Genomic DNA, 13775 nt, shown 5'->3' on the forward strand with positions numbered 1-13775 from the left:
CGACTGTCTGCAGGTCTGTGCGATATCTTGTACAGTGAGTGTTGAGTTTAACTCTAGTTCACCCTCCTCTTTGTTCAGCGTCTGGTATCTTAAGCTGACACATACTTTTTTGGATCTCATCAGAGGAACATGTGTCAAGTCTGTGACAACATCAGTTTTCAGACGGGGCGCAAATAGAAAGATAAACTGGAGCTAAATTCGACATTCTAATTAAATGAATTCTTCCCACATAGCTACGTTATACGTTGAAATCTCAGTTAATCCACTGAGCTTATAGATCGTAGTGCACTCAACTGTACACCTGACGGGACAATGAGAACACCTATTCATTTAGATTACACTATATTTTATTTTATTTTGTAGTCTATGTGTCTCTGATGTCGATACGGTGTAAATAGTTCATTCTATCTCAGTGACTATTTTCTTCTCTTCAGACGAACATGACTCAGGATTCCAGAATTCAAGTCTGAAACAGCACCAGTTTCCAGACGCTGCACTAAAAGGAAGATGAACTTTACCTAAAGTGAACATTTAAATTGAATCAACCCTTCCTACAATAGCTACGTCATCTTGTGTATTAAATATTAGTATATTATAACAACTAGTATATTCTAGTAATGACTTCTGTTGATTTTAAGCTGAACTGATGTGTGAAACAGTTTGTAGATTATAAGTAACTCATTATAAATGGACAGAAAATGTATTCAGCTACATATTTACTCGAAAAAATATTGAGTTGATTTTAACAACTATTTCTTAAAGACATACTGTCCTCTGTCTGTTTGACGGCCTATGTGGTAACTCTTAATAAAAAAGTTTCTAGAAATTTGAAAATTTTTACATAGTTTCGTCTTATAAACGAAGAATGTTACTGAATTTGATGGCAAAACGTCAAAGTAACAGGAAACATTCTAACATGTTACATTGGTGTTACGGTTGATCTAGTCATAATCTCATAATTGTTGTGCCAAGATGACCATTTATACCAAATATCAAATAGCTAAAACCATGTTATCATGAGTTATCAGAAAGATGGAGAGGTAGTGTTAAGAAACATGTCTATACTTAAAGCTCATAAAAAAACTATGTGTAGTTAACAATAAGGCATTTATTTTTTACATAGTGGTAACAAACAGAACTCTGTATATATAATAAAAGTAAAACACAACAATAGGTACAGAACTACCTTATAACAGTAAAATCTTATAACATAACTAAATGAATTCAAAGTTATAAATACAATTTATACATTGTATAAAGTACCTAAATGTTAAGGTATTATCTAATTCAGATGTTATAAAATACATAAACATGTAATTCAGATTCATTTATAAAATTTAATTTCTATTAATTACTTAAATTAATGAGTGAACGGTTAAAAAGTGATTGGAATCATATTTTGTTATTTTTTCTTTTTAATATTTTGTTTGATTGAGATAAAAGAAAATATATATAATTGAAATCATCTGAATGTTGCAGTTTATACGAACGGGCAATTTTAATATAATACATAAATATTATAATGAAAATTGACATAAATACACCTAAAGAAACAATCTTAAGAAATATAAACAGTTTTGCATGAAGTTGTGCAATCTCTGTAGGGTTATATACAATTCGGTGATATATTTTTAACAAAGTGTACAGATCGAACATTGTATATAGATTTAAATAGAAAGCTAAAAAATAAAGAGTTATCACGTATAAGATTAATACAGGTATTAGCCAACGTAACAATTTGAATGAAATTATTATTGTGTAATAATAAGTTATTATTGGTCTACCAAAACGCAGTAACATAAGTAAACGTATAATAGCTATACACAATAAGACTGACAGCCATATCTGTAACTGTACGTAATAGAACATAAATGTATCAAAGTCAAAATAAATATTCATGCCTTGCTTTCCAAATGACCAAACATAACTCTTAAGTGAGTAATAAAAAATAAAGTAGACTGCAAAGCTTATGAAACCGAGTAATACTATAAGTAAACGAAGTACATCTGTTACACTCGAGAGATATTCAAATAGACCTTCTCGATTGATATGCGAAAGACAACGGTAAAGATAAAATACAATGTAACAAATATATATAATTTTCCAAGCACTGAAAACCACGATGTGCTTCACAGAGATGACCTAGAAAAAAGGAAATAAAATAAATAGTGTTATAGAAGGTGTGAGGAAATCAATGAGGGCAATATAGCAATAAATCATTCTAATAATATTGGTATAAAACATATCTGGCTAAAATATGAATAGTTATAAAATTGTTTGGTGTTTTTAGCTTTCTATCGTATTATCGTATAAAAATACATATTCCTTTTTATATATCAAGAAAGCTAAGTCGTATTGTTATAAATAAAATTTCTCTGCCACCTACTGGAAAACAACACTATAAATTATTAAGTGCTATTAATGGCGTCTGACCACACTTTCCACATGTTTATATAGGTGAGTGATAAACACAGAACAAGTACGTCCTTTCACATATAATTGCATTATTTATTCAGTATAATATAGCACATATTTTTTATTCTAATAAAAGATTAGGAAACTGTCAACATTTTTGTGGAAACTAGTTAAAATTATCAACAATCTTTTATTTTGACATTAATTAAGTCATTTTTAAGTTTTTACAAAGAAGCAACGGAAAAAGCACTTTTGCTTTCGTCAGACTTTCAAAGCGATAGGGACACCATAAAATTTGAAAATACAAACTAATGCGTTTAATTTAACACCCTTTAAGTATTATGATTTTAAATTTAGAATATTGGGTCTTATTATTATTATTATTAATATATTTTTATATTATTAATTTATTATCGTAATGGTTTTAAGTAAAAAGATAATCAGATGCAATAATCTTTCATTGCTGTATGTTAAGAAATTAAATATTAAGTTTTAAGGTTAGATATTTTTCAACGTATTAATCCATACAAATAAACTTAGCATATTTAATTAAGCTAACACAAATCAACATATATAAATAAACAAATGTTAGACGAATAACTGTTTTGTCTTTTTCTCACCTTTCTAGTAAACTTAGGTTAGAAACCTTAGCTCTATAGCTGATTCAAAGTCCCCAAGTATAATAATTATGATTTAGGACTTCTGGATTTTTTAGTAACTAATTAAGAAACAGCATTTAAAGTACTGTTTTAATTACCGGAGCTGAGAGTTGTAAAGGGGGCGGCAATTTTAAGGCTTGCCCACCCCTCTGTAAAAATATGTAGGTGCGGCCATGATTGCGTAAAGTATCATAGTATATAGGAGTATTAAAATATTACGACCCCTAAATTAACTTTATCTCATTACCTACCCCCACATAACCAAACCCAATCTAACCTTATAAACCTAACCCAGTGAGATCAGAAACTCCCATGTTTCTGATCTCAGTGGCACATTAGGTTAATTTTGAGAGTATTCATTCTTTTCTCTTCACTACAAGAGTATCCTGACCGAAGAAGTCAAGATTAACGTTGTTCATAGCCACTCTTACATAGAATACGCAGACTAGTATAACAAACCGTGCAGTCTTTATTTATTTATCTCACCTGTCCCTTTAAGAGAATATTGCCAGTAATCTTGTACTCCACAATGAGAGTGACTTGACTCAAGAGGTCCAGATTAACGTTGTTCATAGTCACTCTTACATAGAATACGCAGACTAGTATAACAAACCGTGCAGTCTTTATTTATTTATCTCACCTGTCCCTTTAAGAGAATATTGCCAGTAAGCCTTGTACTCCACAATGAGAGTGACTTGACTCAAGAGGTCCAGATTAATTGTTGTTCATAGTCACTCTTACATAGAATACGCAGACTAGTATAACAAACCGTGCAGTCTTTATTTATTTATCTCACCTGTCCCTTTAGGAGAATTTGCCAGTAATCTTGTACTCCACAATGAGAGTGACTTGACTCAAGAGGTCCAGTTTATTGTTGTTCATAGTCACTCTTACATAGAATACGCAGAATAATATAACAAACCATGCAATTTTTATTTATTTATCTCACCTGTCCCTTTAGGAGAATATTGCCAGTAATCTTGTACTCTGCAATGAGAGTGACTTGACTCAAGAGGTCCAGATTAATGTTGTAGACAGTCACTCTTACATACAATACGCAGAATAATATAACAAACCGTGCAGTCTTTATTTATTTATCTCACCTGTCCCTTTAAGAGAATATTGCCAGTAATCTTGTACTCCACAATGAGAGTGAATTGACTCAAGAGGTCCAGATTAACGTTGTTCATAGTCACTCTTACATAGAATACGCAGAATAATATAACAAACCGTGCAATTTTTATTTATTTATCTCACCTGTCCCTTTAAGAGAATATTGCCAGTAGCCTTGTACTCCACAATGAGAGTGAATTGACTCAAGAGGTCCAGATTAATGTTGTAGACAGTCACTCTTACATAATACGCAGAATAATATAACAAACCGTGCAGTCTTTATTTATTTATCTCACCTGTCCCTTTAAGAGAATATTGCCAGTAATCTTGTACTCCACAATGAGAGTGACTTGACTCAAGAGGTCCAGATTAACGTTGTTCATAGTCACTCTTACATACAATACGCAAAATAATATAACAAACCGTGCAGTTTTTATTTATTTATCTCACCTGTCCCTTTAAGAGAATATTGCCAGTAGCCTTGTACTCCACAATGAGAGTGACTTGACTCAAGAGGTCCAGATTAACGTTGTTCATAGTCACTCTTACATAGAATACGCAGAATAATATAACAAACCGTGCAATTTTTATTTATTTATCTCACCTGTCCCTTTAAGAGAATATTGCCAGTAGCCTTGTACTCCACAATGAGAGTGACTTGACTCAAGAGGTCCAGATTAACGTTGTTCATAGTCACTCTTACATAGAATACGCAGAATAATATAACAAACCATGCAATTTTTATTTATTTATCTCACCTGTCCCTTTAGGAGAATATTGCCAGTAATCTTGTACTCTGCAATGAGAGTGACTTGACTCAAGAGGTCCAGATTAATGTTGTAGACAGTCACTCTTACATAGAATACGCAGAATAATATAACAAACCGTGCAGTCTTTATTTATTTATCTCACCTGTCCCTTTAAGAGAATATTGCCAGTAGCCTTGTACTCCACAATGAGAGTGACTTGACTCAAGAGGTCCAGATTAACGTTGTTCATAGTCACTCTTACATAGAATACGCAGAATAATATAACAAACCGTGCAATTTTTATTTATTTATCTCACCTGTCCCTTTAGGAGAATATTGCCAGTAATCTTGTACTCTGCAATGAGAGTGACTTGACTCAAGAGGTCCAGATTAATGTTGTAGACAGTCAGCTCTATAATTACGACTCGTGTTAACTTGTCCTGCCAATTGTTTCTTCTTAGTTCTACCAGTGTAATGTCTGCTTCATGTCTCGTAGGCCCCAATGTAACAGCATACCCTCCACGCTCATATAACTTGCCAGATTTACCTGAAATAATTATTAGTAACTGTATAGTGTATAGCACCCAACATTGTACTGTTTTCACTAGGATACTATTGCCATATCCTACAAGTTACGTGTATGGGGCTTTTTAACAGAACTGGCAAATGTGAAATTTCAGAATGGCTGAATACAGGGCACTGGGCAATATCTTAACTGGAAGTTTAAATGTTCTCACAACATCTATCCTTCTATGTTTAACAATATTTTTCCAAGACTAGCTTTGAAGCTTAAATTGAGTGATCTTTATGTATGATGATGACATTGATTAATACGTGTTAATTATGGTGTATAATAATTGAGATGTTTAGTTCCTATACTTTTTTATCATATTTTAAAATATTAAATATTAATTAAGCTGTCAATTCATTATTTTACAATATATTTATTAAATGTATTATATGAATATAATTTGGACGTTGATTTTGTTTGTTCGAATAAAATGAGCCATGTATTTGATGAGTTGGAACTGCAAGTATATAAAAAATGGTTATAAATAGCCCTTTATATATTAGTAGCTCGTTTTAAGTTGCTGTTTATTCGTTATTCGTTTGAATGTTATTTGTTCTTTAGATCATATTCATAAACATTTACAGTTATTATTTCATTATTTAAATAGTTTCACTGTGAATTACAACTTTTATATTATTATTTTTATACAATAAAAATATTTCCTGGTACCAATTATATCTATATTTATAAAAAATATTTGTTTTTCCTGTGTTAAAAAATATATTAGATTAAAACCTTTGGTTGATTACAGGCCTACTTGTTCCAAGTTATACTTTTTCGCGTTTGTATCTACATCTTAAGGTTTTATTTTGATTCTGATATGAATTTAATTTTAACGATACTGAGTATTACATCATACAAAGACAATAAAACTTGGACAGTTTTCAGGTAAGTATTAAACACGCTGATAGAAAGTTAATGATGTTTTAATAAATATATGAGTATTTAAAGTTTTTTTATTTAAAAATTAACTTTATTTTTATCCAATTTGAACTATGTTGTATTTTTTACTATATTAGATTATTATCAAATTAAAATAAGATAGATTGATGTGAAACATTTTATGAATAATTAATGAATTGCTCTATAAACTTACTCTTATGAAGTCTATTCAGAGGTTTATGAAATATTTTTATGGTATCTTCAATTATTTCTTCAGTGGAGTTAGAAACAGTTTTTCATATTTTCCTTTAATTATTCTTCACCGTACATATAAAAATACACTTAATACAACGTATATTTAAATCCTCGATTTTGAACAAAGGTTTTACAAAATCTGCTGCTACATATATTAAGAGTATATACCTTAATATATGTAGGTTTTAACAAAAACAAAAATGCTGTTCTAGACCAATAGTATCTAACCTGTAAAAATACCCAAAGCTAGAAATTTATACTGTAGCTTGGTTTCCACAAGATTAGTGTATCTATTGTAGCAATACTTGTTTACGACTTTTACTATTCAAAAAATTTTAATATCCTAAACTTAGGCCCTTTTAGAATAGTATGGGTATTGCAAGAATTTTTTTAAACATTCCAAATTATAATTTTGGCATATTAAATTAATTTATAGTCATTTGTCTTTTATAAAAATAAATGGAAGTAGTATTTACTTTAACAATATCACCAAACTTAGATTGTGCATCATGTTGATAATTAAAAATTATACATTAACCTTTAAACTTAACTTTATGTTCTCATTTATTTGAATATTAATGCATGACAAATAATATTCAGACACGTCCAATAATCCACCGCTTGAATTCTATCTGGTGAAACCTGATACTTACTTGTTATAGTTGAAACGGTGTTTTCCACTCCCTATATGTGATGAGTTAATTGATCGTACTTACCATATAATCTGAACAGTGTAAATGTGAATGTTGAATCTTTTTTGATGTACTTCCAAGGAGAGTTATTTTTCAATACGTCAGAATAGAGGGCAGACTTCCAACCCACTGCATAAACGTCGGTATCTGCATGCGATTTACTGAGTTCAGGTATGCAGCTTGCATTTTGGTTGACTTGGTTCCCACATGGTTCTATATTATATCAGAAGAAAATTACTTTTAGAAACCGATAAATGAGTGAGAAAAAAATGGTTACTTAATTAAATATCCTATGTGTTCTATTAGATCTAAAGTCATATTGTCGATTTAATAAGTTCATATAATTTATTAATACAAATCGCTATTTATAAAAGAAAAATAACAAAATTGTATAATAATATTTTTACCGTGTAAACTAATTTTAAATTCTTTAGTGTTAATGTTAATAATAAATAATAAATATAGAGAGGGAGAATTGTAAATGCAGGTAGGTGCCCAAGAACCGAAACACAATAAAACGTTTTACGTTAACTGTAGCCTAACTACCTACCATATAAGATATCTAAAAGTTTATATGCAGAGCGTTAGCACTCCAATCACTCAAGGGTCTGAAAAATCTCTGCTATGTCTGTCTGATGACAATATCTTGAGAATGAACTGAAATATAGACTTTTTTTAAGAATCTTTCTCCTTTCTATAAAGTCAATACTGATATTGACGGTGGTGTACGTCACTCCATGAGATTTGGCTGAGTAGTATTAAACATTTATCTCATTAGTCTTATGGGTAATCATAATGGCAAGAAGAAAATAACAGGGTACTCATTTGTAAACAAACTGAGTACTTCTTTTTTTAATGTTTGTTAATTACGATGGATGGATTGAAGAATAAAATGATGTTAGATATTTGATATCGTTATATGTTACAAAATGTATAACACTTCGTGTTATAAATATTGTAACGTATAACAATGTAAAATGTCTAAACATGGTATAATTTCAAACTGAATACAATCATATGCAATTTAAACACAATATCAAATGTAGTCTGATGAAATGAGGTACAGACTTGAACTTGTACATACCACCTTGTTTAACATTTAGCTATTCCGACTCAGAAGATGGATTCAGATTCTTATAAAACCTGTTTCTTTTTAATTTTAGTAGCCAGGGATCCTGAATCCCGCGTATTTCAGAGACCTATGGTTCAAGAGGCTAGGCAACATGCAAGTATGAGAGGTCACTGCATCAACTTTGAGTTCGATAGGTAAAAACTGGAAATTAAGTGCAATCAGAAAGGTTCTTTACTTTGACTGGAAAACCTGATACTGGCGATACTGGAGGTATTTTTTAATAGATACCAAATACTGAATCTCAGTATCTTATAACACATTATGCCTGTAACTGAATATGATTCTTAATTAATAAAGAATATTACAGTTATGTATTAAATACTATAAATATAAATTAGATAATAGACTAATTGATTATATTTTGTTATATCGTGAATGGATTTTATCCTGTGATAAAATATTAAAAAAATACGCTTAAAGGCAATGGCAGTAAAACCTATCAATAACTTAGAAATATATATATATATATATATATATATATATATATATATATATATATATATATATATATATACTATATTGTATGTGTGAATATCGTGATTTAAATAAGAGCAGATACTCAAATAAACTTTAGTTCTATTTACTACATACAGATATCAGGGTATTTACACACATTACGTCAAAATCCTTAGAATAACAAATGCTTTGATTATTTCTTCTTGCCAGAGGAGCCAAGGCGGCAGGCAAAATATTAGTACTCACTATGTAGACAAATTTTTAAAATTTCAATACGTAATACAAATTGTGTTGTAGAATATAATGTATATATATATATATATATATATATATATTATAATAGTATATATATATATATGTATATATATATATACATATATTATATATACTATATATTATAGTATAATATAATAATGAAATTAAATAGTTTCGTATACATCCTTCAAAAATTCATCTGTACAGAATACTACAAGAATTATATTAGAGGAGATGATTTACATATATTTCTCTCATTCGCGTTCTACGCTTTGTGTGTTTTGATCTTACTTGTGTCTACGCGCAGCTGCCTCAACAAGGGCAGTCCTAACACTATCCCAGTAAAGTCTGATAGCCAGTACGCCCCGGTCTTCAAATCTGTAATCATAAAATAAAACCACATTAAAATGCTGTGTCATACTGTTTAATTTAGGTAGAGATTTTTGAATAGATTTTCTGTACTTTGGTTCTTTTCAAATCTCTATCCAGGTTTGCTGATATTATGTGTCTTGTATTTCCTATAAATTAAACATCTAAATAAAAAAATCATAAGAGAAAATAATAAGGAAAATCCTCTTATATTTAAAATGATTGGTTTTGAAGGCTTAGATGATAATTCTTATCAACCACCACAGACTGTTGACGGAAGCTAACACCCCTCCCTAATAGTAAGTCCTACCGTACTGGCATGGCGGTTTCTCTGCCATGCAAGGAATTCTATTTTCCTAGGAATAACGGTTTCCTGGTCTCAGCAATGCCATTAAATTCGACAACACCATTTTTCCTGTTCTACAAAGGTTAGTCACAGGGAAATTAAGTGATGAATTAGTCGTAAGCTAAGAGCCAATTTGCATTTCAAAGTCACACAACCTTGTTGTTCTTAAAATCGATAGAGAACCTTCCTCTTAGAAACTTTAAACGTAAAGTACGCTAATTTTGGGTAGAGTGAATCTGCACACTTAAAGTAAATCGACACACACGTAAAGTACTGTTAAATAAGCGTTATATGACTAAAGCGGGTGTCGAAAAAGTCCAGGGACAGTTTTATTAAATTTAACCAATACAAATATTTCTAAAAACCTTCAATTATGTTATTGCACATAAAACAGTGTTTTAACACGTATTTAGAACAATACAAGGGCTGCCAGGGTGACGGCCTGCAAGGAATCAGAGGAAAGGGGGATGTAATGGGGACATACGTTGAGAAGTATATTAAGTAAAATGTCTTTATTTTTATTATACAATTTTGGCTCTAACCGAAATGTATCAGATTTTGTATTATTTTAATTTTATCTGTGAACAATAATTGCAATAGTGACAGAACAAATCTTAAAACAAATTACAGATTTGTATTAGTAAAACAAAATTTAGGTTTATTTATTTTTCCTTAGAAGCCGGTTGTCAGTCCACTTTCGCATAAGGGATATTTAATGTTACTCGCCTGATTTCAAAAAGTTTAAGCACAACATAAAACTTGGTTATAACAGGGTAAATTTTAACATTACGTCTTTTTAATGTCTTGTTCATGCCTCACTTATGTTGCAAACCTCAGAAATAAAGAAAAGTAATTAAAGACCTCTGTTAACAAAACTACGATGGGATTATTATTAAACGTGGCAGGAAAAGTACCTATTGTAAATAGAAGACGGTTTTTAAATAAGAGTAGAGGTCCCGGAAGCTCATGGTGACATTTTAATCATCATTCTTTACATATGCGGTTTAAAAATACTATTTTAAATATACGCTGTTATAATCAGCTATTACTTTGTTATGCATGAACTTTTTCACATTAGGACTGAAGTGTTCACTTTATCTTAGGCAAACACTACTTCCGGCATCTTAAGTATTAATAGACCAAAATACTGTGTTTTGTGGCTCTATTTGTAATGACTATTTTTATATAAATCAGTCCCGGGCAGGGCCGCATTTACAAATTCGGCGCCCCTAGGCCTACAGACCAAAGAGCGCCCCCCCCCCCCCCAGAGGACTCTGATTACACTGACGTAGAAATACAGTAAATTTCTTAATTACGTAATTTTGATGAACGATAATTACAATAGTATATATATAGGAGTGCTTTGAATAAAAAAAAGCAATGAAGCAATGAATGAGTCAACGTCGCACCCCGGACCTAGTTGACCTTGGCCCCGCAACTTTTTTCTTTTGTGTACTTTAAAATTTATGTGCCCCCTAAAATTTTGCGCCCTAGGCCTGGGCCTAGTGGGCCTATAGGGAAATGCGGCACTGGTCCCGGGATTAGTTTAACACCCTTTACACAGACATTTAATATTAAAAATTTAAATCTCTTTCTCAATAGTATTAAAAGAAAACGATTGCAGTTGGATCCAGGTAGATTTACACCCACACACAAACAGCCACTACATACAAATAATTGCAGGGGATTATGAACTGGCAGCATTTCCATCCCGTTAGTCACCAAATGCACTTCCCCAATAATACAATGCAGGGATTATGACCCAGCAGCATTTTAGTCCCGTTAGTCACCAAGTGCCCTTTCCAATGAAACTGTGAAGGGATTATGACCCACCAGCATTTCCGTCCTGTTTGTCGCACAATTCACTTCCCAATAAAACAGTTCAGGGGATTAAGATCCAGCAACATTTCCGTCCTGTTAGTCACCAAGTAAACTTTCCCAATAAAACTCATATTTTTGTTATTTGTACAGTTATTCTACAGTCATTACTGTATGTAGGTACTGAACATTAACGGGAAAACATTATACCTGACAAAGCATAATTTCATTGCATTTGTCATATAGCTTTGCTAAATTCAAGTGTCTGAAATGTTGCTAAATAACACGGGACAGAAAACGGCAGGTGCCTCAACCCTTTGCGTTCCTGCGAGTGGGGTTGCGTGCGTGTGAGGCGACTACCCTGACTCTTCACCATAAATCCTTATTTGCTTTCACTATAATTGTTTGATTGTGATGTAAGTATTGTTATTGTGTCTAAATATCCGCATATCCGCTCAAAGTGCGTCAAACTAAGAAACCAATTAATTAAAGAAATACATTAAACCGTTTTTGTACCTAGGTAAAAGGTAAGAAACTGCAAATTGGCCCATTTATATTAGATTTTGTGTATTGTAGATTTAAATTATTTGGGAAAATTATGGAGTTTAATTTATTATTGCTTAACAATTGAAATAGTTTTGTAAAGCCCGTTTGTTTGAATTGTTAAAATTCTTATTGTTGTTAAAAATAATTAGAAATTCTATATTAAAATATTACAGTAGTTTTAAAAGAAATTATAACATATTAACTAAATCACTTAAGGATAAACAGTTCTTGCCCACAGATAGGGGCAGGTTTGGATCATAGACCTTTCTGTTCTTTTGAATAGAGAGTAAAGTTATTCTATTGCCTACTGGAATTCTTTAATTTTTCTTTATACTAGGTGTCTTTTTTATTCGTTAAATTTAGAATTAGTTACGCTTAGTATTTTAAATTTTTACAGCATTTTTAGTCTATTGTACGTTAGCGATTGATGACGTCTTGACACCAAAACTATTTTAGGACTCTTTGTATAATTAATAAATTTTTGGCAGAATAAATATACTTGTTCGTGTAAGTAATTTATGAAATGAAATGAAATTAAATTTTAAAAAAATGTCTTTATTGAATTCAACGTAAAACATATTCAATTGGCGAGGTTAGGACTAGTGACACCTAACCTAAAATTTATCACATTTCATTTCAAACTGCTACAAACTTTCATATAATTGAGCTGAAAATGTTATACAGAGTAAAACAAATAACCAATTTCCATTTATATTATAAATTAATCCACATATTCATAAAAGTTTATTATTTATTACTTCTAGTTGTTAGACAATTAATTTTCACTGCGTATAGAAAGAATATATTTCAAAATTATAGTTTTTTGCCTAGTAAACAGAAGGAGTAATCCTTTCCAACCGCTATTATATCTTGTAAACTAACCAAATGAATGCCCTAAACTCACGAAATTAACTCGCAATCTCGGAATTTGTGAATATACATACGTAACTCTCTTGCTAATCAGCTGTGTTCCCTACATGCAAGTAATAGTCTATTAGCTTTGGCTGTACCCAATACTTCTCCGAGACAATTATAACAAACTCGTCAAGGATAAACCTTCAATTAATAAAAAGTAAAATTGTTGGCAGAATGTAAAACAATACCCTGTGTCACGTTCATCTCTTCATTCTTCTTCACAAACTTGACGTCATTATACCATCTTGTGTTGTATGCTGCATACATGAATGTGTACTCCAAATACTTTTCCATTCTGTACAAACAAAGTTTATAAATGCAGACTTGGGCAATTACAGTCTTATCAGTTATATATCTTTTATAGTTTTGTTGTTATTTTCTTCTTGTATATTAGGTTTACAATATAAATTCGTATTCGTTTTTCATTTAAAATAGAACCTCCAAATAGTAGGCTAAGCAATACAATAGTCTTTCTTTGTAACCCCATCAATTCAATGTAAATGATTGAAATAGTATCCATACTGTCCTCTACCTGTCCAGAAAGTGCAAAAGAATAATTTATTATATTAGTTATTCTTGTTGTGTAACATACGTCTCCATAA

The 13775-nt window shown here is 31.0% G+C and overlaps 1 protein-coding gene across 2 annotated transcripts in view; it reads right to left on the reverse strand.

The window, feature by feature from the left end:
• Nucleotides 1-1109: 1109 nt before the first annotated feature.
• Nucleotides 1110-13775, reverse strand: part of LOC124360347 (polycystic kidney disease and receptor for egg jelly-related protein-like) — a 135743-nt gene continuing 123077 nt past the window's right edge. For both annotated transcript variants that reach the window (XM_046813897.1, XM_046813898.1), the window contains exons 30-34: nucleotides 13362-13468; nucleotides 9471-9557; nucleotides 7361-7549; nucleotides 5254-5483; nucleotides 1110-2142 (exon numbers count right to left, since the gene is read on the reverse strand). In XM_046813897.1, coding sequence (XP_046669853.1) covers nucleotides 1393-2142; nucleotides 5254-5483; nucleotides 7361-7549; nucleotides 9471-9557; nucleotides 13362-13468 — 1363 coding nt within the window. In that variant the 3' untranslated portion in view covers nucleotides 1110-1392. The remainder of the gene's footprint in view (nucleotides 2143-5253; nucleotides 5484-7360; nucleotides 7550-9470; nucleotides 9558-13361; nucleotides 13469-13775) is intronic.

The sequence above is a fragment of the Homalodisca vitripennis genome, chromosome 4 (genome assembly GCF_021130785.1).
Source record: "Homalodisca vitripennis isolate AUS2020 chromosome 4, UT_GWSS_2.1, whole genome shotgun sequence".
Classification (NCBI taxonomy): domain Eukaryota; kingdom Metazoa; phylum Arthropoda; class Insecta; order Hemiptera; family Cicadellidae; genus Homalodisca; species Homalodisca vitripennis.